At 40.1% G+C, this 24,577-nt stretch overlaps 1 protein-coding gene across 1 annotated transcript in view; it reads left to right on the forward strand.

Moving 5' to 3' along the window:
* The window catches only part of RYR2 (ryanodine receptor 2), an 830,495-nt gene that overhangs the window by 342,560 nt on the left and 463,358 nt on the right, over positions 1 to 24,577 (forward strand). The window contains exons 7-9 of the mRNA XM_090044772.1: positions 2,241 to 2,340; positions 7,989 to 8,085; positions 23,173 to 23,247. Of these exons, the coding sequence (XP_089900898.1) occupies positions 2,241 to 2,340; positions 7,989 to 8,085; positions 23,173 to 23,247 (272 nt within the window). The remainder of the gene's footprint in view (positions 1 to 2,240; positions 2,341 to 7,988; positions 8,086 to 23,172; positions 23,248 to 24,577) is intronic.

The raw sequence follows: 24,577 nt of genomic DNA on the forward strand, positions 1-24,577 counted from the left end.
CTGAGATGGAGGAGTGGGTGGAGCATCCCATGGGAGTGCGCTGTCGGCAGCGGACCTGAAAGTGGATTGGAAGTACCGTATTTTTCGGACCATAAGACGCACTTTTTTCCCCCCAAAAGTGGGGGGAAAACGAGGGTGCGTCTTATGGTCCGAAGGTGTGTGTCCCGGGGAGACGGGGCGGAGCTTGCCCGCAGAGGCGGCGGAGCCCGAGCGGGACATCCGCCGCTTGTTTACACTGGAAGCCGGCGCCCATGCCGGTGGCCGGGAGCTGGCAATAAAAATGGCCGGCCGGAACAGACGGGGCAGGAGTCCGAAGGAGGGACTCGCTGCCGCGGAGACTGAGGCTCCAGGAGGGGTGCGTCTTATGGTCAGGTGCGTCTTATGGTCCGAAAAATACGGGTCTGCCATCAAGCGCGCGGGGGACACTCCCTCCCCCACCTTGTCCCTCCAGCTTGGCACTTGGCCATGCGGGGACCCTGGGTACCCCGCCAGACCCAGGAGGCACCAGTTGCTAAGATGGGGAGTTGAGGGGTCCCCACGAGCTCTGCGGCAGTCTCAGGCTCAGAAGCAGACCAAAAGCAGTTCTGGTCTACTTTTGGGTCTTCTACTCAGCGTGTGGGGGATCCCCCTGTTCTCCTGTGGGATGCTCCATGTGCCCCACCATCTCATCATTCATGACTGGTACCTCGAGGTATGTAGAAAAAACATATAAAGCTGTGTCTATGGCTGAACAGTCGAGTCTCTCTGAATCTCTCCTAATTGAATTGGAGGCTTCCGATACAATTTGGAGAGGTTAACGGGTCTCCTGATTCTATCTAAATTTGGAGATTCGGCCGCCCAATTAGGCCAGATCTCCTCCGAATTGAATCAGTAACTGAAGCATCACACAGCCCTAGTAGCCATCAGTCTGAACACTCAGGATATAACTATGCTGATATATAAGGTCAAGTGTATGGGCTTCTCATTCACATACTTTCTGAGTATGCTTAAGATTGACCCTAGCACAGTTCAGCCTGACTCTGGAAGATCTGATTATTTCAGTTCTGAGGTGGAGCTTCATCTACTCTTCCCTCCTTGCAATGTGGATTGAGGAGCAGACTGCCAGCACAGGATGTCTGCCGACAGCAATCTCACAACATCCTTCCCCTGCCTTCTGTCCCTTCAACATCCCACCTCTTTTCTTTTCTGCTTGTACCTGGAACCTGATATAGAAGAGATGAGACTGATTCCTTAAAAAGCTCTTTGCTCATGAAACTGAAAGCACAGTTTAGCTGGATTTGATGTGGGACAGAAGGTAAGGTAGAGGTTGTGAGGATTAATTTGGGTGGTCTGGGTTGATTGAGTGTTGACCCTAAATAACAGTGTAGACATACCCTCAAACTGGTATTGGTGAAACAGGTAGTAAAATTTCATCAGCCTTACTGCCTCCCATTTAGTAACTGTCTGTAAATTGTGTCTGTTCTGTTTTATTCTGTTCTGTATAGTCAGCTGGTGATATGTAACAAATGTCTAGTCTAATAGTATTGAATATTGATCAAGCACCTTAAAAGCACCTGAAGCACCTTTCATTCTTAGATATCATAAAGTCATCAGATGCATTTGTGATGTAGGCTACTGCCAAATAAAATTATAAGACAGTTTATAAAGATCTTGAAAAATAATGCATATTCTCACTTATAGTTATTATTGGTTAACTCTTGTTCCTTTTTTGTGTTCTTTAGAAGGATTGTCTTTTTCTCACTGTCATAGAAAATTCCTTGGCCCCTCATGTTTTGATTAGTATAATTAACTAGTTGCACATCTTCTGTCATTGACGGAAGGCACATCATTTATTAGGATGCAGTTCTTTGACTTTTTTGCTTTAGTGGTTGTGGTAACTGGTAATGCACATTCTTCATGCTCTGCAGATTCAAATCAAATCTGGCCAATCCTAAAATAGGAACTGATGTTTTTATATCAGGAATTGAGGGTTCTGAAATAAACCAATAGGCAGATATAATGATTATATAAATGAAAGAAATGTTTAAAAAAAAAAAAAAAAAGGGAGGCCTCTTCATCTTTCTTCTTCTGTATTAGTCACAAATGCATCCCTGCAAAAAGGGTTATGTATAAATCTGCCATGTAAAGCGCATGGAAACTATTACTGTATGTGAGTATTATTAAATTAATAATTTTATTAAATTCTAAAAATGTTTTGTAAATACCCTGAGCTATAAATACCATCTCTTTCCTTGTTTTAGCATTTATCTTATGGCAATGGTAGCTTACATGTTGATGCAGCCTTCCAGCAGACACTTTGGAGTGTAGCACCAATCAGTTCAGGAAGTGAAGTGGCCCAAGGTAAGATTAAGCTGTGTTTATAGTTAATTTCTAGATATGAATTAAATATCTAAGGGTGGGGAAGGGAATCATAATAAACTGCCATTCATTGCTGAACTGTAGCTGTGGGACTTCTCGTACACGAATGTTAGATCAGAATATTACATCTACTTTTACAAAGGGATGTAAAAGTTTGTTTTGAATATGATAGTAGAAACTGTGCTGTAAGGTATAATAATCATTTGCTACTTTCTCCTGCTTTCTCCAGGATAAAAATTAAGTACAATATTGTTTTCCCTGAAGACATGTTAATATTTATAATAGCAGGTAGAATAGCTTGCAGCCCAAATTAAAATAATGATCTAATGTTAATCTGAAAGCTACAATAAATGAGAAGAATATTTAACCCATACTTAAAGTGTGGCTGTTTCTCTCTCCCTAATGATTTTTAGAGAATTGTGGGTTTGGTTCTGATTCTTACTAAGAATCTAGGTCCTTTATCTTGAGACTGCCTTGTTTCAATACACAGTCATGCATATATTCTGTGTTGGTGAGGTGTTGTTTAATAAGCCTGAGTTTGGGATACAGCTCAGATGTGTGATGCTAAAGCCTTTCTACCCATCACACTATCACATATTTAACAGAAAATAGAAATGATGTAACTTTTACATAATTAAACAAGAGGGTTAGGTGGTAGGGATTGATACAAAAACCAATCTAAGAAAGCCCCCTCTGCAAAATGTTAAATTTATAAACAGCTAAATGCTGACTTTAAAATATTACTAACTCCTATTACAATAAGGTGATAGATATCTGTCTGTGCAAGAATTTACTCCTAACACCTACCTCTTGTTTAATTATGTAAATTTTATGTAATAAAGTGAATGTAAACTTTATTGGTAGTAGTGCATGTAAAGGATGCGATTAGAAGCTGGGGAGGAGAGGGAGTCAGATTAGATAAGGAGCCTGGTTCAAGGGAACTGGGACTCCCTGGGTTTGGAAGGTGGAAGAATTGGAATGGTTAGGCCATGAGGGCTAGTATTGAGCGTGGGTGAGAAATGGCTGAACTGAGACAATATTGGGGTGAAGGGTCCAGAAAGCAGACTTGCATCTGATAGGCCAGGGGAATGGGACTCAGATGAAAAGCCTGAGAAGTCAGGAGCAGGGCTGGCTCATTCAGAAAAAGCTAGGAGATGTTTGGCTAGGAGAAAAAGACAAGATTTGGGATAGGTTGTGTATGGTGGTATGGTAAATTCTTTCTGGGTTCTGTGCATTTCTTCAATTCTTGTAGTGAATTGGAGAAAGAATTTCTGAATTATAACATTCTGACTCATTAGTCCCTTTGTGGCAGAACAGATGTGAATGGTTTCTTCTTTAAAAAGAAAGAAATCTGTCAGGGCCAGAAATTCAAATGTCCCTAGCTTTTTATAAAGTAGTTACTCTGAAATAATTTTTATAAATATTGTATTGATAGGCCTTAAAATAAAATTTAAAAAATCCCTACTTTCTGACTTTTCCATTGGGAGAGAGGATTTTTCTTCTAAGACTGAAAAGAAAAACATCTTATCAGTTTACATTGTTTCTTGACACCCTTAAAATACTGATTTTTTTGGACGTTGTTGCCTATCCATTTGTTTATGATTTGATTAATACAGTTATTAATACCTGTAACTGGTATTAATCAAATACGTTTTTACTGTTCTTTAGGGAAAAGGGAAGTATTTTGCATAGTTAGAGACTAAGGATTACTTAACAGTTCTGCTATGACGAATTGTTAAGCAATTATCTGCTAAATCTAGCTGGATTGAAATGTAGGAGAGGGAGTTAGCCCTCTTTCTTGCATTTAATCTGAAATCTGGCACGTGGCAGGGTAGAGTTGTACTTCATAGTTTGTCTTCTGTTTGAAAAGTAGAAACCACACAGGTGTTCAGACCCACAAAGGTTCATATGCATTTTTGTAGTGAAGCTGGAAGCTTCATTTACTGTAATTTTCCATTTTCACCTATTTTATAGGTACAGAAATTTACCAAATTGATTTACCATCTTTACCCAAATCCAATTCAATATTGAATTTAAGACCTCCCCTGACTAATTAGATTCTATACATGGGAAGTTATACATTTGTTATATTTTTCCAGGTATAGGATCTAATTAGTAAAGAGTTGTCTTTAATTTGTTCCCAACTACTGGGGGCAGGATAGGGGAGGAAGGGCAGGCAGTCAGACCCTTAGACCCTGCTCCCTCACAGCTTCCCCTCATGCCTGTGCCCCTACTGCCTGTCCCCTGTTCCTCTTGCCACTTGCCCCCTCAGCCTGTGCTTCTGCTGCATATTTACCTACCCCTGCCCTTGCAGCTGCCTGAACCCCCAGTGGGCTGCTGTCCTATCCCCCAGTGCTCTGCTACCACGTCCTCTAGCTCATGCTTCTACCCCATGTCTTTACCTGAAGTTCTGAGCAGAGCAGGTAAGAGTTATCTGGCAGTAATGCACTGCTGCCCCATTCCACCCCTGCTCCCTGACTTGATTCCCCCCTTGCTGCTGCCCCATTCCCCTCCTGATTCCTCCACCCAATCCCTGACCACACAGCCACTCCATCCCTTGCTTGACTCTGTCCTGATTTCCACCTGTGCTACAGCCCCATCCCTCATCTGATTCCTGACCTGTTCCCCCTACCCTTGCCTCTTCCTCATCCCCAGCCCCACCCATCCTGCTCCCCATCCCCATCCCAGGTTAGCACCCATCCCAGACCCTAGCCTGGCCCCTGACTCGCACTCGGTGGGTTGCTGTTGGCTTCAGCTCTGACCCCAGGCCAATATCAGGGCCAGGGAAGACATGGAGTGTTGGTACTTGATTCCAAAGTGAGGTTTGTTTTTCCTCGTGTTGGTGGATGGGAAAACCTCATCGTGGACTCAGGTTAAATATGGTAATCTGTGTAAACAACATCTTCCCATGCTAAGGAGATCAGCTGGCTAGTGACAGAAATGATTTGGAGCGAAGACTTCATTACAGCCAACCCAGCAAAGGTTACTGTAATTAAGAGCATTTCACTGGGACAGAAGAATCATGTTGAAGTTAGTGCAGTCTTTCTGTCTGATCTTGGCAAATTAGTTTAATGTTTGTGCTTCAGTTTGTCTATTACTAAAACACAGATACGTGTTATCCCAGAGTGGAGAGGCAAAACTTTGTTTGGTGATGTCATTGAAATATTTTATATGTAAAGATCTCAAAATGTTTACACGTAATTCCAGAGAATGCTTGTTCTGAATCAATGCTAATACTGGCTAATATACGTGTTTAGACCTTTACCATTTTATGTCAATTTGTAGATTCAAATGGAAAGTTATCTTTGATAGATTCCCGAAATAGTTCAGTTACATAAAAATGATTGTGTTAAAATAACAATCCATAATATGGACTAGGAATTTACTAGAAATTTCAAGCTAATTGGAATGAAATTGAAAACAAAATGTAAAATGAAAAATGTGGCCTTAGAATCATAGAAGCAGGGTCGGAAGGGACCTTGTAGATCTTCAAGTCCGACCCCCCGCCTGGGTGGGAGAAAAACTGGGCTCAAATGAGTCCAGCCAGGTAGGCATCAAGCCTCTTCTTAAAGACCCCCAGGGTAGGAGCTTAGTATGTCCATTGATTGTTTTTACATATGTGTTTGAAGCAAAAACCAGTTTCTTAATGGAAGTTGATCTTAGATGGAGATCAAACAAAGAACTATTTTGCAAACTTCATGGGGGAACTTTTAAAGAGTGTTGCTCAGGGCCATACCTGACCTTAGGGGAGAAATGTTAGCAAAGGTCTCTCAACATATGTCTGCATCAACACCAACATAACTTCATATCACTGCATTCAAATATGTAAAAGTAGTCATTAGCTATTAATAAATTAACACATTAAAATCCTTTACTGAAGAGTCAAAAGTTTGCCTTCAACAAGTAATCAAAAAGAATTTAAAATTGAATACAAAAGGAAAAGAGAACCAAATACTAACACAATATTGAAACTTACAAATAATGATTGGTTTTATTCTAAAGTGGAAAGATTAAAAGGATTTTTTCCTTAATACATAGTAAGTTTTCAGATATGTCTGAAGTACTGTTACTATTTATTTTTGAAATTCCATCCATAGTAATTGCTTGGTAATGTAGCTGTATTATCTGTAGCCTTTACAAACTTTTTATATTTTGAAATTAGACAGAGCATTTGCACACATGCTCTGGGAGTGTGTGTGTGTGTGTGTGTGGGGGGGCTCTTTAATAAAAGCAGCTCTGAGCTTTAGATAAAGCACCCCATCACCATTTTGAAGCGTGGAGATGCTGATACAGGAGATGTGGGAGGCTGTTGGAGTCAGTAATTGCCAAATGCATCAGAGAAGACTCGATTAACTGTAATTCCAGAGCAATGGAGCAGCCTCCCTCCTTATGCACCCTTATTTCCTTTCTAGCCTCCTATTGTGAGATGTTCATCCTTTAGTGTAGTGGATTCTTTTCAAGCTGAATTCTTCCATGTTGGCTCTGTACCAAAAGGCCCCCAAATTCATTTTTGAAAGTGTGAAGAAATTGCACATTAATTTTTGAAAACACAGTTTTTTGTAAGGGAGAGCTGTCTCAGAACCTTCACTTACCTGTTCATTTGTCTCTCAAAGGGACAACATTAAAGAAGTTCAAATAGGTGTTGTACCTTTTTACCCCTTAAATGTATGTTAAAAATAAGTCACAAAGTTGGGAGGGAAATCCTTGGGGTTAAGACCAACCATCTCCAGAGGACAATGGGATGTTCTTGCAGAAGCAGGCAAGGGATTCTTACCACTGCTGCAGCATGGCTCTGGGGGAAGACTGCAGTGCAATGAGGTGTGTCCAGGCAAGGACATAGGCTATGGGCTTTGCTAGAAGTGCCTACACCAACTTATGCTACCTTTTTAAAAGTCAGATACAAGCTCTGTAGCTGGGGAGATAAAAGCAAGGTTGCTTCCATAAGGTGGGAAATCAAGTTCTTCCCCTGGACAAAGTATCTAATACAAAGATTTGGTGCATTAGGATGTTAATGACAGTCCACCCCACCATCCTTCTCCCCCATGATGCCATAGAAAGACCAAGATAATTAAATCCTTAGGTAATCTAGAGATGAAGATCTTGATTTAAATACCTAGTAGCAAGGATAAACATAGGATTAGACTTTAAATTTACTGCACTTCGGCAATAGCTTGTCACACCTATCAAAACTTATTGAAATAAACTGAAAATCAACTGAACTTTTGTCTTATCCTATCATCCTCTTGTAAAAGATGTTGATAGGATCTTATAAAATTCAGTTAGTTTTTAATACCTTGTGCCCCGAAAAAAGGAAAGGAAAGATTTAAATTTCTTGATGTTCTAATTCAGATTTATGTTAGGTTATTATGGATTTATTTTCAACTTAGTTTCACAATTCCATATAGGTTGTGATAGTATCTACATTTCATACACATGTGTTTGTGCTTTTCGACAGATACTTGTTCCTAAGTATTGGGTAGGCGGGTGTCCTCATCTGCCAGTTCTGCGTGTTCAGCTGTGGTGTGGACACACTGAAGGCAAGCTGGGAAGTGAGCCTTCAGTGTTGTTTGAATGTGTTTTTCGTGGTTCACTTCAGATGAATATCCATGATTTTCTCATCTTCATTTAAGGGTATCTGATAGGAGGTGATGTGCTGAGGTTACTGCATGGTCATATGGATGAATGCTTGACTGTTCCATCAGGGGAGCATGGAGAAGAACTGCGAAGGTGAGTCTTTGATCCTAGAATGGATACAAGAATGACAAGTTTTATTAAATTAAATTTGATTGTTGCTGCTATAACAGTATTTTGTAACTGTAAACTGATACCAGTATCACTCATCTTGCAAAGAGATCCCATTGGGATCCACTTTTGGTATGAACTAACAGCCTCCTTTGCATTTTTCTTTTCCAGTTGCATTAAAATTGCTTCCTTTGCAGGTGCAAACGCAATAAACTAGAGTCCTGGACTTCATTCAGAAATATCAAGCAAACTTGCCTGAAATACCAGGGGAACACAGAATAAAAATTGAGTGATTTAGCAACCTTTATATTCATGACTTTGAGTCATCTCTTTACTTGTGTGCTTACCTTGAAACCAAATCTGGGAATATAAATACTCAAATTCTATTGTGCTAACATTGAGCTACAGTGGTGCAATGAGTGACAGAAATAACTTCCTGTTTTATTGGGTCTGTTTTTTTAACATCTGCAGAGATCTGTAGATAAACTTTGTCAGTTATTTCACTGCTAATCTATTTTGTAGGTGTACACAGTACTTCAGGAGATGACAGAGTAAGGTTGTACAAGAAGCCATAGAATCTTCTAAGAGGAAATGCAGGGTACAGCAGAAAGTGATAACGGTCGTTCAGCATGCAACTCTTGCCTCTGAGTCGCTACTTAACCAACTTACTCCACACCAGTTTGCTCCTCATGTAGTGCTTGTATGCAGACAAGCACAGAGATTATGCAGAACAATTAGTGTATAATTAAAGACTATTACAAACTCTGTTCTGTTGTAACATGGGCTCATGTTACATGAATAACACTGAGAATCACTGTTTATGTAATTTGATGAACAACCCTATGTTAGACTTTTGTAATTTCCTATAGGTCTGTTCGTAGAATGCATAAAACCCTTTCCCATTTTGAAGATCTCTTATTGGCTTCCTTTTTTCAGTTTTACTCCTAAAATGTCACATAAAGTTACCTTCTATGTTACAGCTTTAGATATCAGTACTTTATACCTCATTTTTTCTCTTTAGGAAATAAAATTTCTACTTATTTCTTATTATGGAGTAAAATTTTTTATCCTGACCTCTGAAAGGATGATGCACTAATCTGTGGGTGACTTGCTGTGGATACTACGTTCCTTTTTTGAAAACTTTAAGTACTTTATTTGCCATGTGGCATTTAGTTACTGACAAGGCTATAACTAGAAAGATCTGGAAAATTTCAAGATCCACTATTTGTGGTTACCTTCATTCTCATATATTTAATTTCTCCAGATTTTGTATGGAAGGTATGTACAAGAGCTGACAAGAGAGCTGATTGATTTGCATGTTATCTTTTTATGCAGTTTTTTAATGGGTGGCAGATTTTAGTTATAATGTTAAAATTGGATGTTTCAGGAAGTCTTCAAAAGCAGGTCATCTCAGCAAAATGACAGGGTAAAATGGTATTAGTATTCTTATCTACCAATTTCTGTATCTCACTTTCTCAGATTGCAAGTAAAACTATTTTTCTCTGAAACCTTTTTTTCAAATAGGCAGAAGATTAGACAGTGCTAAAATACAAGTTTTGTAGGATATAGTTGCCTTCCATCAAATCACTTAAGTATGAGGGTTTCACACTAACTACACAGCTTTTTAAAATAGGGCATTTGTGACATGGTTATAAGAATTTAACTGTAGGAGGTTTCTAAAGCTTACCACAAAATTATAACAGAAGCAACCTGCATGTTGTGTGATGTTCTCTCTGGCCAGGAGCCAGATGCTTAGGCATGCTCCTGAGAGTGGCAGTGAGTATAGCCAGTAAAACGCTAATGACAACCACAGTGTTTTTCAGCACTGAGCACACGTAGCACAAGAGCTATTGTTTGGACATTGCAACACAAATAATAAACAGCAGCAGTAATATATTAAGCCAGTAGTGCTCAACATCCAGCTGTGGGCTAAATCCAGCTTGCGACGCTCCCTCCAGGTATGGAAATTGGTGTCATGGGAGCATTGGCAGCATGAGTTGTCATGAGTTCCAGAGATCCTGGGAAGTTTGGTACAATAGTATGCATAATCTTATTTATTTATTAGATTGACTGCCCTTCCCAAAAAGGGCTCTGAGCTGTTTATAATAAAAGACAAAATAACTTATAAAAATCAGAATAAAATATTCATAGGTTCATAAAAGAAATGGAATCTATTGAATTTATTAAAGCCATAGATTCATAGAATTATTAAAATAAGATAGTATAATAAGAGAAACTTCTCCAAATACCCCAACATTTTTTGTTAAAAATTCCACCCTACCATCCCCACTCTGCCCCCCGTCTCTTTTCACTTGGGAGAATGTCCCTGCTGCCCAACCTAGCCTTACTTTCCAACTTAAATTTAGGGAGCTACCTTAATTGTGGCAGAAGTATGTTGCACAGTGGCACCTTTAATTTTGCTCTTTTTGCCATGACCCTCCCCTCAGCATTAGTTGCATCTCAGCTACTCAGAGGTTGTGGGGGAGGTTCATGGTAAAAAGAGTGAGATTAATGTCCCTCCCATGCCTGTGCCTCTCCCTCCTATATGAAGTCATGACACTTTTCACCTCCCCCTCACTCCCCACTGCCTCCCAGACCAAACATATTCAAATCAAATATTTGTAACAAGAAATACAATAAATTATACTATCCCCACTGAAAGGTCGCCTTCAGTGGTGTCCGCCTTGGGCGCCTGCCCTAGGGAATTCTGTAGTCCTTTGTAAAGTCAGCAAGCTTCCTTTCCAGCACAGGTGGTCATGTGTTCTGGCCCTTTTGTGTTCTGAGCTTGACTTTTAGAGCAAAGAGTCAGTGATATCAGCCTCCCTTACTGAGCTGAAACAGTTCTGAAAAACAGGCAGCTTCACGAGTAGGGGCTAATACTATAATTTAGGCCTCTTGATTTGGACTGAACACTTAGCCCCTCTGATTTCCCCTGTGTTCTCAGGGAGCTGTGTTGTCTTGGGGCAGCAGGTGTTGGTATAGAAACACTGCTTTTGAGAAGATGGCCCCAGCCTCAGTAGGTGTTAGTTTATCCACAGAGACCTTGACACCTTTGTGGAAGTTAAGGGCCTGGACTAGTGAGGTGCAATTGCATAAACTACCAAAGAAAAAGAACACATTGTCATGCTGATTTTTATCCTTCCATATGGTGCTGTCACTATCACTGCTGGGAGATGGCTGTATTATTCTTGGGTAGTATATGTGTCTCGTTAGAAATTGTTCGAAACTACATTGAAACATTTGTGGAATGGAAGAACACTCTCTGAAAGCTGATTTAAGCGTTTTGACAATTCTGAATAATTCAGATAATAAAACCCAATGCAATAAAGTTGGAGTGTATTGCTTGGAGTGGTATTTTTGTACATGAGCCAAGTGAAGTTCGTGCCTATAAAACACATTTAATAGCCTTAATAATTAGTCATAGAAAATAAGTCAACAGGCTAGTTTGCCACAATCCATCCAAAAGATGAGCATCTCCTCAGAAGTAGTCTTAAGCAGACTCATCTTGAACTGTTAAACCTACCTTGGCTTGTAATTAACAACGTAATAGCTTGGAATAGAAAGGATGGAAAGAATGATTTATATCATCATATTTTTATACTGAACTGAGACTGACATATTGTCATATTGCCTCTAAAATATGGAAGTGTAGGCTAGACTGTACAAAATACTGAGCTCTGACTCTCATCTAGTAGACATATGTTTCACTTTAAACACACATTGTCCAACTGACGCCAGTGGGACTTCAGTCCACCTTGTGTACTTACGTTAAAATATGCATTTTTTATGTGTTCTTACTATTCATAAGAGGATTTCCTAATAATTTTTTTGTGGGGGAGATCTAAATCTAGAGTATGTATCCAGATCTTTCTTTTGCAACTTAAATAATGTGTTAATAACTATTTATTAAGTATATTTTTGGATAACTGTTCTTAATAGTCTACCACAGAAGATATTGGTGTCTGCTTGTATTTTAAGTGGCTTGAAAGGGTCTCTGTAAGAGGGGGCAAACTCGGGGCCCATTCTTATGCTGGCCCACCCACCTGTTTCTATGGTCAATTTGCCCAGTCTCTCCTGCCATGACTTTGTTGTTTCTATAAACTGTTGGTATAGTGCGGGAGACTGCCCATTACTACCCTGATGCCAGGAGGAACCATGTGTAGCTCCGTTCCTCCCCTATGCTGCAGCCCAAGCCTCACAGATGGCATCTAGGTGACGCAATGCTCTTGGCCCCTAACTCTGGCCTCTCTTATTAGAATCCATGCCCCTCACTCATACTTGGCTCCTTGCCCCACACACAGACAGTCAGGGCTCCTAGCCCCTGGGCTTGTTGCCTCTTGCTAGGCTCCATGCCCCTTACACACTCTGGGCTCCTAGCTTCTGGACTCCTAGTGTCTCACTAGGCTCTATGCCCCTTTCTAGGCTCCATGCTCCTTCCCAAACTCTGGGCTCCTTGCCCCTCATTTACTTCGGCTAGCAGCAACAGACTGCTGACTTTATGAACTAGGTTCACAAAATGGCTGCCACCATTAGGCACCTACTGCATGCCTGACCCAGCCCTTAAAGTGGCAGGCACCAACAGTGCCCTGCCACAGTCTCTATGTGGTATTTAGTTTTTTTCCTATTGAAATGGTGACAGTGAATTTTTTGTTCTATGTTAGAGTTGCAAGGTTTCATTTCTGATTCACACTGTTATCAAAGGCAAGGCTAACATTATTGTAATTAGAGTGCATGTAGAATTGTGGAGAAAGAATGACTGAACTCTTAGTGAGGTATAACTTAAAAGTGTTCATTCCTTTTAATTAACATTTGAATTTGAAATAGTAAGTTAGGACTATATGGCTTAAATCAAGTGTCAGGAAATAGATCTATAAAGGTTCCTCTAGTAATACTTACTCAGTCACACTACAGATGTTCCTTTTTTGGTTCACTGTAAAAATTAATATCATTTATCTTAATTATAATAAAGTGGATCATAAAATGTACAATGTGACCATGTTAATGCTGTCATAAGAGTTTTAACCTTTTGTATTTTCTGAGTTCCGAGATATGGAACTTTTCATTAATATTGAATATGATATTTATGCATTTATATTTCTTTTTGTTTTATAAAGCGAACAAAAAGAAATCTAAATCAGGAAGATGTGTGTGAACTTGCTTATGTTTAAAGAAATATTTTTAGTTTGGATCTGAAATTCACTTACTGTTATTGTATAGTTATTTGTATTCTCAGAGGATACCTATAGATGTGCAGGACACCTGTTCCAACATGCTCTAATTGCAGTGCTTTGGAGCAGACTTGATTAACTGAGTCTGCTAGAGCGCACATTAGCATGCTCTCACAGCCTTGGTATCTCATGTATTCAGCATCCCCATATTCCAAAATGGTGCTTTAACTAAAGCTTGTTAAAACCCCCCACCGCTCTTCAGAGCAAGTTCAAAGATGCCTAGAAGTCAACCAGAATAGGGCTGAAGTGTGAGGTGCTGGGTTTTCATAGAGTAAGAGTTCTTGCTGTAGATGTAAACAAGAAAGACATAGCACAGGAGAAAGGGATATAATGTGTACGCAGAGACAGCACTGATATGCAAACATTGTGTTAAGTCCAATTAAGACCACATCCAAAATTCTCCTTAAATAGTAGTTATGTAAGGTAGTCCATATGTCTCTCTGTGAGCCACTGGGTGGCAATTTTGTAGATGTTGTATTTCACACACAGGTGCTGTTCACCAGCCATGGAGCAAAGTTACTAAATTAGATTGTAAATCCAGTGATAAAGTGAATGTATATATAATTTTCCTGAAAAAACAAGCGTTAAGTGAAACTGAATGTATTTGACAACCCAAAACCGCGACTGCAATGGTTTCTAATGACCCAAGATGGCAACTGTTAGCGTTATAACAACTCGCACTAAGTGAAATCAGGTATCAATTTAAAATGTGCGTTATAGTGAAATAATGCTCAGAGAAACAGCCTTAAGTGGGGGTTGCCTGTATTATCTTTCTACACTGCAGCCATTAGAAGTACAGTAAATATTAGTGACCTGGGAACTTACTTTACTAGAATTTAATTTTTCTTTTTTTTAATACAGTTCCATATTATTGCTGCTTCTTTTCATTTTGAAACTGACAACAGATCATTGTCCAGCTATGTTTCCTTATATTTTCATCCTTATTGAAGGAGAACTATTAATCTTAAGTGTGGTCACACATTAAATTGTGTGTGTGTGTGTGTGTGTGTATGTACACACACACACACACACTTTCCTTCTAAGGTTTTGTGTATGTATGTGTTGGTGGATAGGTCCCAGAGAGGTCTGCATTTTCTGAACTCATACTTCAATCATTAATGATCCTATCCTCATGCCCGATATCTGTCTTTTTAGGACATTAATGTACCTTATAAGATGCATGGCTTTGCTACACATTTGCAATAAACCCATGTTACTCTTAAAAAGACAGCCTTCTTAAATTGTGATATCTAATCTTCTTAAGGTGAAGTCTTGCCTGTGTCATAAGTGTGATATAAGGTATTCTTTTTTCTGCCAAAGCAGAAGATGTCTGTGAGGCTTGAATCTAAGGGGAAAATCAGTGGTTCATGTCTCAAAGTGAGACGAGGTCATGGCTTATGCAGTGTCTGGCTAATGTTTGCTCCTGATCTTTGTAGACATAATGCTTCTAGCTACTTTTGCTTAGGCAGTGTGCTTGCTTTGATGCTTTGCTTGGTTAAGACCTTAGTGCTTGTGACTTACTGTTTTTTTCCAAGTCATTTAGTTTTTCTAGTCAATTCTGTCCACATAGAATCTTTTCTGTTTAGTGAAAAGAGGTAGTTTCAACAATATAAAAATCATGTAGACTACCTCAGTTAGTACTCTGCTTTTCAGGCAATGAATTTCATAGGTGCAGTTGCCAAGTCACTGCATTGCTCCATTGTGTTGTAATAAGAATATGAATTGGCTAGTGGTTGTCTAGGGACATGGCATATAAAGTAATCTATTTTTATCCCACATGAATTACCTTATTGTTGTAATTAGAGTTGATAGTCAAATGTCTACCATTCTTTTTGATGGTTAATGATTGCCAAGCAATGCAAACCTCTACCTTACATTTCACAAAGGTAACCAAAAGTGTTCTGAGAAAAATCAAGTGGGAACATGATTAATTCTGGACACTTTCATGTTTTAGTCATGTCACTTACTGTGTTTAGTAAGAGCCAAGAACTGTTTGCATTAAGAGCACTGAAGAACTCAGAAAAGGATGAGCTGTCCTTGGTGCTGTAATTGCAGTACATAAACTATAACACATATTAGCAAGTTTCAGGCCCTAGTGACTGTTTGTATTAGGAGGACTTAAAAGGATTAATGGTACAATCAGGGAGAGCTGGTTGTTTTAGCTTTAATATACAGCAACAGGTCAGACACAAGACAGCTTCATTACACAGACTAACTGAACTTTACTAAAGACTAAAGCTTGTAATAAAGATAAACTGAAAACAATTTAGGGCTCTGAATTTATTACAGATAAAGAAGGGCATGGAAGTATGAACTTGGAGAATAGAGTTAAACAGTGTTCAGTTTACAAACAGAGGAAAGGAGTATGGGTGATGGTATGTGGTCTATGAGAAAAGAGGTATATATTTTATGTTCTCTGTTTTCCCTCTGAAGGGAAAGCAAGGTTTCTGATGCGTCCTTAATTTTCTGATGGCATTCTTTTTTCTTTACATTATTAATAATCTTATGATGTGTTACTGTAACTTTTAAGTTTCTCTGTACTACATAGCATTTAATGTGCTGCTTTACTGCACTTAGTAATCTAAAGCTTCTCCATTTGTTATCAGTGCTCATCTGCAAAAGGTCCTTTGTAGGTGAAGGCAATGCTACAGGCTTACTCAGATATTAGAAATCAGTGTTTGGTTTGGCCAACCCTCAACCACACTAAAAATTAATAGGCCTTCTTCAATAAGGTTTAAAATATAAGGAAACATAGCTGGACACTGATCTGTTGTCAGTTCCAAAATGAAAAGAAGAAATAATATGGAACTGTATTAAAAAAAAAGTAGTAGTAAATTCTAGTGTAGTCAGTTCCCAGGTCACTAATATTTACTGTACTGTAATGGTTGCAGTGTAGAAAGATAATATGGCAACCCCCGCTTAACGCTGTTTCGCTTAGTGCTATTTTGCTATAACGCTCATTTTAAATTGATACCTGATTTCACTTAGTGCTGGGTGAGTTTTGCTATAATGCTTGCGGTCGCCATCTTAGGTCATCAAATACTTTTGGTTTTGCTTAACTCTCATTTTTTCAGGAACCAGTTAAGGGTGTTAAGCAGGGCTTGCCTGTAAAGGAAGACTAGATTTCCCGTTAATAGATAGATCTGTTTTCTGTGTAACATTTTCAATTTCAGGCCTAACTCTTTTCCTGTGTGTGACTTTGTTGATTTCAGTGAGATAACACAGGCCTGACTGATGGAAGAATTTTAACCTTTGGGTATTATGTTATTATATGATATAAGCAAAAGTGTTGTTCTGACGATTTCCTGCCACCTTTTCTATGAAATCAAATAGCAGCTTAAATAGTGGAGTCTCTAGCTATAGATGCTAAATGAGTCCTCTGCTACAGCAGTGAGGGTAGTCTTCCCCATGTTGCTCCACTGATTGTCAATTAGGCAAGATGACCATGTGCATGAGGTCATTTTATTAGATGACATGTTATTTTGTCCATCTTGTGCACGTATTTGTGTGAGGGCTTTGATTTTATATTTACACTCTCCTCTTCACTCTTCACCGTTCCATCGCCAACATTCCCACAACTCCTGGTACATAAATATTTTTATTGTACCTATAGAATACTAGCAAATTTCTAGATTTGGAGATTTTTTTGGTTTAATTTTTAAGGTCATTTTGGTTAGAGAAATAACATTGGTTAAATTAATAAACTTTCATTATGCGGCTAATCCATCAGTTCTTTTTCTCTGCCTATCACAGTAGTTGGTGGTGCCCTGGGGATAGTTTTCTTTTTATTATGACATTTCCATATTCATATTTCTTCCAAAGGAGAAGCAGCAAGCTTCATTTTGCAGTGTATCAACCTAAAGCCATTGTATTCTCATTGGAAAACCAGAATAGAAACAAAGGTACCCCAGGACACAATTATTTATTCATAGTAAATGGGTGAAAATATGCCTGAATTTTTTTTTTAGTAGAAGGCAAACAGCACACCTGAGATGTTTTTCCCTTTAGTTTTCTCTCTCAACAGCATACATATTCTTCCCATGTCTGATTACTCTGGCATGTATGTTAGCTTGTAGTTTAGGCCTTCAGTGTACCACAGCAGAGAGGAGGGGATGTACAATAAATCGGTTCAGTCAAGGAGGAACAATTCTTTTGGTTTCCCTAGCTACATATTTTTTCTTTTAAATATTTAAAATGGTATTTGATTATGCTGGTTTTTCTGCTGTATTCACTAGTGCTAGACAATGACCTATATTCACTATTTGCAATTGTGCCAAAAATGCACTTACAGATTTGGAAACTAGTGACAAATTCTGAGCTTTCCGGTATTAGAAATTATTTTATCCCAGGTAATTTGCAGGGTATCAGGTCTTAAAATCAATTCTGTTTTAAAAAAATTAAGCTTTTGCTTCCAAAAGTTTTTACACATTTTTAGTGATTTGGGAATACTGAATAACATTTAAAGCTTCTAAATTACATGAAAAGAAGAATTCCAAAGATACAAAATATCAGTCTTAAATGTTGTGAAATGTCAGCTAATTTTGCCTGGAAATAAGTGAGAGCTTAGTTAATATTTTCTGCTTTTAAAGAATGAGTGATGACTGACCCATTATTATTTCATGGTTATGTTAGAGCAGCATCCGTCTCCCATTGTGCAGGTCATGTTGCAAAAAAAATGTATAAAATTATGGTTCCTGACTAAGGGAGCATAGGTTATCATTATATTTATTATGTTACAGTAAAATGAAACTAATAGAAATGTAAAAAATGCCTGGTACCCTTCCAGCTGCATTGCTGTTGCTTTCATCATAAGCCATTCCTGCTTTTCACTTCAAGAATTATGTAGAAAATGCAGGCCTTAAAGTACAGAAATGAGTACAGGATATTAGTGTGAATCTTTTGCAAATGAGGAAACATTTTCAGCCATTATATCAGGACTACTAATCAGTCTTATAACTTTGATGTAATATTTTCTGTCTTTCTTACTGTATTGAAAGAGTTATTCAAAGTACAGTGATGTGAAAATATGGTGCCTTGAAATCCAGTTAAACTTTTTGAGCTGTAAATTTGAAATATGAGACAGAAATTTATTGCTGGTCATGTGGTATTTTTTATATATTAGAGAAGCAATTTGCCTTGACATAAATGAGCTTCAGTTGGTTTAATACCCAGAGATTTCATTTGATTAAAAAAAAAAGTTGTTAGGTTGAACCAAATGATTAAAACCAGTTATGATGAGCCAAATGATTAAAGTTTTCATAAATGGGATAGTCTCAATAAAAATGACATCATAATAATAAAAAAAGAAGCAATAACTAAGGGCTAGACTTAGATTGTACAGTGTCATATTTCTGTTGAAGGCTCTGCAACCATGACAACATACACAAACTGAAAATCTTGCCTTGCATACTTAAATATCATCCCCATTCTTACTCGGACATACCGTCATAAGGTTATGATGTCAGTAGGCAATGGGAGTTTGCCTTGATTAAGGACTCTAAGGGTGCTTTCAGAAGTTATTGATCGATCTGTAGATGTAAGCACTGTACACATTTCCAGTGTAATTGAAATGAATCAGACATTCGGTGTTTGGTGGGGGCTCAGAGCCTCCATGCACGGGTTGAGGCCAGGAGGCAGGAGGCACTAGCCTGCTCTGGAAGCTTGGCAGCTGGGCCAGCTGGTGTCTCCAGGCTCCTCCCCTGCCTGCCCAGAGACACCAGCAGCTAGCCATGCTGCCAGAGATTCCCCTGTGTAGGGGGACTCTCTTGGGGGTGGACCCCCTGAGTGGTGCCACTGGGCACTGGGGACCCTTTCCTTGGGGGCGGGAGTGCTGGCCACGACCCTTCACCCCAATGACTACACTCTCTCTCTCTCTCTCTCTCTCCCCCTCCCTCTGGCTGCACATGAGGAGACTCTCTGTCTCCTTCCTGTGGCAGACCTGGGGCATAACATGTAACCCTCATAGGGAACTGTATACAAGTCCAGAAATGAGTGCAGGATATCAGTGTGAATCTTTTGCAAATGAAGAAACATTTGCAGCCATTCCAACATTTAGAGCTCTAAATTAGAGCTTCTTCATTTATTACCTGATTTAATAAGAGTTACTTTTTCACATGATTGGCCATTTAAAAAGTGTGCTGTAGCCTCACATGTGTTATAATATGGCTGTAGTGCACTTTCAGGGGCCAAAGTGTGTGAAAATATTACTTTTAGCTACACCCTAAAATTAGAGCTGTTGTTTAGAATCTCATGACATGATCTAACAATAGCAGAAAAACAAATAAATTGCCCTAAGCCGGATTTGAATACATCCAAAATTCTGTTTTTTAAAAAAGTTTTGTAAGCTTTTCCCCATTGAAGTCTCTGGCAAACTCTCTCTAACTTCATTGGAACCTAGATTTAACATGCTGTGTAAAAACACTTCTATGCCTTTCCTAATATGCACACTTAGAGGACACTATCTTTCTCTTGAAGGGATAGTTTATATCTGTGATTTTCTGATAATTTAAGGAGGCATATTTTTTAATTTAATTTAAAATTTAATTTGTTATGGTTGCCTAAGAATATACCTCCCTCTGTAATTCCTTCAACATTTTAGCTTTGTCTTTTGGTTGTATCTTCTTATTCTAACATGACCTCTGTTATGCACACTATATTTGTCTCCCATTAGCATTTTAAGTTCCCTCATTTTCTTCAAACCAGCATTTCAGCACACCTATAATTTCTTATATAATCTGTTGCTATTTAATAAATGTTTAATATATGTAGTGCCACCGTACTGCTTCTGGTTATGAATAATCTCTTTAATTGTTGAATTTTGCTCTTCTGCCTTTTATCATTGTAGACTATGTCCACAAAAGGTCATAGGTGTCTAAACACCTGCTAAAGGTGCCTTGATCCAAAATCGTAATTCTCAAAGCTCCCTGCTCAGTTGTCACCTAACTTTGAAAGTATCCTTAGGTAGCTCAGTTTTAGTATTAAAGTTGCCCAGGGACCTAGATTTCTGTTTCTGGACAGGACACAGAAGTGCCTCAGTTTTGATGTTGCTATCAGCTTGACATACAAGTCATACTTAAGTCCCAATTAGATCCCATTGAGGATAAATTATGCAATGGTCTTGTGAGCCCTAAGCCATTGGTATTTAAAAAAATACTCTGAGATCTCCAAGCTTTGTAAAGTATTGAGAAGAGTGAAAAAGGGGTGGTCATATGTTAAAATTTAGAAATCAGAGGAGAGGCTTTTAATTTTTCTCAAACATTTGGGCTAGGGAGACACATTACACATAAACTGCTGTAAGTGATCAAAAACTGGTTCAAATCTGTAACACAACATGGATAAGTACAGACAGGCAAAAAGTCTGAGGCTGAATTGATTCAGTCTTTGCAGGTTAGTCTAACATGTAGAGATTAAATTGAAACAGAAGCGAACAGACATTTACCTTTGACTCAGGAAATGCAGCCACATGCCTGCAGTGGCTCAAGCCAGAAGTTCTGGCAGGGGAGGGTGGGGGTGTACTACAGCATTGATCTCCAGCTGTATGTTTACTTCCTTTTCCTGCTGCCCCTGAGGTTTCTGGGATTTGTAGTCCAGACTTACAGCAGCAGGACTCCACAAGATTGCTCATCACTTCCTCTTCCTGCTTCCATGTGCCTCTGGGATTTGTAGTCCATGGTCACAGGCAATAAGTTTGAGTGGGGAGAAGGGGTGTTTAACCCCCCTCCCTGGCTCCTAGCCCCAGACCCCAGCTGGGGTTTGCTGGGGGGGCACTCCTCCTCCCACGCCCTTGCCAGCCAGCCCTCAATACTCCAGCTAGGGAACAGTGGGGTGGGGCCAGGCCTGCTCTCTGAAGCAGACAGCATAGCCCAGCCCAGGGTTGCAAAATGCTGGGGCCCTGTGGGATTGTGCTTTAACTTGAACCAGGAAGGCATCTGGGATAGAAGTTTCATAAACAGGCTTGACCCAAATTAGTTAAGTCTATACTACATTCAGCCAGGTTCATCTTAAACCAGTTTCAGACATTTTGAAATTGGTTTATGTTCACTGAGCTTCTGTTCTGTTACAGGTTTAAACCAGTTTCTGATGACTTAAACCGGTTTATGTGTAACTTCTGTCCCTAGCCCAGGAGTTCAGCGTATATAAACCGCTTTCAAAATGACCAAAACTGGTTTCAGATAAATCTGGATGTATGTAGTATCAGACTTAACTGATTTAGGTTAAATTGGTTTATTGAACTTCTGATCCTCTCCAGCTTCGAGTTAACTCACAGTCCTCCAGCATCCCAGGATGCTTTGCACCTCCTCCACAAACCGCCCTTTCAGTTTCACTGGGCTAGCCTTGGCCCAAGCTGTCTGCTCCAGCAGAGCAGGGAGGCATGTTCTAGCACTCCCTGGCTTCTGGCCTTGGTCACTGCAGGCATGTGGCTGCATTACTGGAATTAAAGGTGAATGTTTGTTCACTTACTTATCAGTTCAATCTATCCAGCTTAGATTAATCTGCTAAGATTGATCATTTCAACCTTGGGTTTTCTGATTATCTGTATGTAGTAGGGCTTTGGTCACTGATTCAGTATGGAGAAGATTCAGCCCAATTTGGCAGCTGAATCTCTGAATCAAATCAGAAGACTCTTTAATTTCTCTGAATTGAGTCGGAAGACTCTGAATTGATTTGGAGAGATTCAACAATTCAGCCATAGACAGCATTATTATTTTTTCTATGTATTGTTTTTTCTACATACCTTGAGGTACCAGGCATGGCTTATGAATGCTGAGATGGTGGTGCAGATGGAGCATCTTCTGATCCACTTCCAAGTCTTCTGTGATGTGCGTGGGGGACCCCTCCATCGCCTGGTTCGGCAACTGGTGCCGCCTGGGTTGGGGGGAAGGGGACCGGGATCCCCTCCATGGCTGATCACTGAGCTGGGGGGGAGGGGGAGCACAGTCCCCCATATGTTCGGGAGCAGACCTGAAAATGGACCAGAAATACTTCCGGTCCACTTCTGCATCCATCGCCGAGCACGTGGAAAACACCTCTGCACTCCTGTGGGACACTCCATCCACCCCACCATCTCAGCATTCACGAACCATGCCTGGGTACTGCAAGGTAGGTAGAAAAAGTATATAAAGCTGTGTCTATGGCTGAATCACTGATTCTCCAAATCAGAATCAAATCTTCAGATTCAGATTTGGCTGAATTGAATCAGGATAGTGATCCAAATCAGCAAATCAAATCACAGTCCCTTCAGTTGGGCCAGATTTGAATCCAAATCAAATACTATCCACTTTGCACACCCCTAGTATTTAGCCTTGAAAACTAGACTGGTTTAGCTGTAAACCAAAAATTCCATAATAAAGTGAGCAAGCATAATGGGAGCTTTATAAAATTACAGCTCAGTTTAATAAAATATTTGTATAACTTTATCACATAGATTGTAATGACCCCAAATCTTAACAGTACAACTCCTAAGATCATACCATGTTGCTTCCCTGGTTCCTGCCTTTTCCAGTTCCTTGCCATGAACTGTTTCAGTCTTCAGGTGCTTTCTCATATTGGATACTGATGCTTACAAACAATGCAAGAGAGCTATTTACATTCTCAACACTGTATAGAAGTGACAGTTAGAAATGAAGTGCCATAAAGGCATAATTAAAAAAATAGAATTTATATGAGAAGTGAATTGCAAGATTTAAATGACAGGATATTATTTCTGAGTACAATAACCATTGGCAACAGATGGATTGTCTTGGACATATTGAAATTAAAAATCCTGCTAAGTGAGCAAATTGACAGATGAAGAGCAGCTATGAAAGAGCTGAAAATGCAGTGTAAACTGTTGTTTGTGTTACAGAACTGTCCACTATGAAGGTGGTGCTGTGTCGATTCATGCTCGTTCCCTCTGGCGACTAGAGACTCTAAGAGTTGCGTAAGTAAAGAGTTTCTCAGAGAAATTAATATCATATGATTAATTGCTATTGGTACAAGTTTATGATTGATTTTAGTAGGAGCAGGTAAATGTCAGAGTTCCCATGACTACAGTGACAGGTTCATTAGAGGCAGGTCCTGTCAGACCAACCTGGTGGCCTTCTATGACCAGGTCACCAAATCCATAGATGCAGGGGTAGCTGTGGACAGAGTCTTCCTGGACTTTTGGAAGGCCTTCAACACTGTCTCTCCCCCGTTCTCATCAAGGAACTGGGGGACTGTGGTGTCGACACCTACACAGTCAATTGGGTCGCCAACTGGCTGGAGGGCTGCACCCAGAGAGTGGTAGTGGATGGGTCATTTTCGACCTGGAGGGATGTAGGCAGTGGGGTTCCGCAGGGCTCCGTCCTCAGGCCCACACTGTTCAACATCTTCATCAGTGACTTGGACGAGGGGGTAAAAAGCACCCTGTTCAAACTTGCTGATGACACTAAGATGTGGGGGGATGTGGGTACGCTAGAAGGTAGGAATAGTCTGCAATCAGACCTAGACAGGTTACAGGGGTGGGCGGATGAGAACAGGATGGGATTCAACACTGACAAGTGCAAGGTGCTGCACCTGGGGAGGAAGAACCAGCAGCATACCTACAGGTTGGGGAACTCCCTTCTTGTCAGTACAGAGGCAGAAAAGGATCTTGGAGTCATCATTGACTCCAAGATGAACATGGGCCGGCAGTGTGGGGATGCAGTCAGGAAGGTCCAACCATACCTTGTCATGCATCTCAAGCAGATGCAAGGAAGTGAACCTCCCCCTCTGTGCAGCACTGGTCAGGCTGCAGCTGGAGTACTGCATCCAGTTCTGGGCGCCACACTTCAAGAGGGATGTGGACAACATGGAGAGGGTTCAGAGGAGGGCCGCTCGCATGATTGGGGACAGCAGGGCAGGCCCTATGAGGAGAGGCTATGGGACCTGAACCTGTTCAGCCTCCACAAGAGAAGCCTGAGGGGGGATCTAGTGGCCTGTTACAAACTAGTCAGGGGGGATCAGCAGGCATTGGGGGAGACCCTGTTTCCCTGATCACTACCTGGAGTGACTAGGAATAACGGTCACAAGCTGGCAGAGGGTAGATTCAGGCTAGATATCAGGAGGCGCTACTTCACAGTCAGGGCAGCTAGGATCTGGAACCAACTTCCAAGAGAAGTGGTGTTGACTCCTACCCTGGGGTCTTTAAGACAAGGCTAGATGAACACTTTGCTGGGGTCGTTTGACCCCAGTACCTTTTCCTGCCATGGCAGGGGGTCGGACTCAATGATCTGCTCAGGTCTCTTCCA

Source organism: Crocodylus siamensis, chromosome 1 (genome assembly GCF_052110815.1).
Source record: "Crocodylus siamensis isolate JL-2025a chromosome 1, ASM5211081v1, whole genome shotgun sequence".
NCBI classification, from domain to species: domain Eukaryota; kingdom Metazoa; phylum Chordata; order Crocodylia; family Crocodylidae; genus Crocodylus; species Crocodylus siamensis.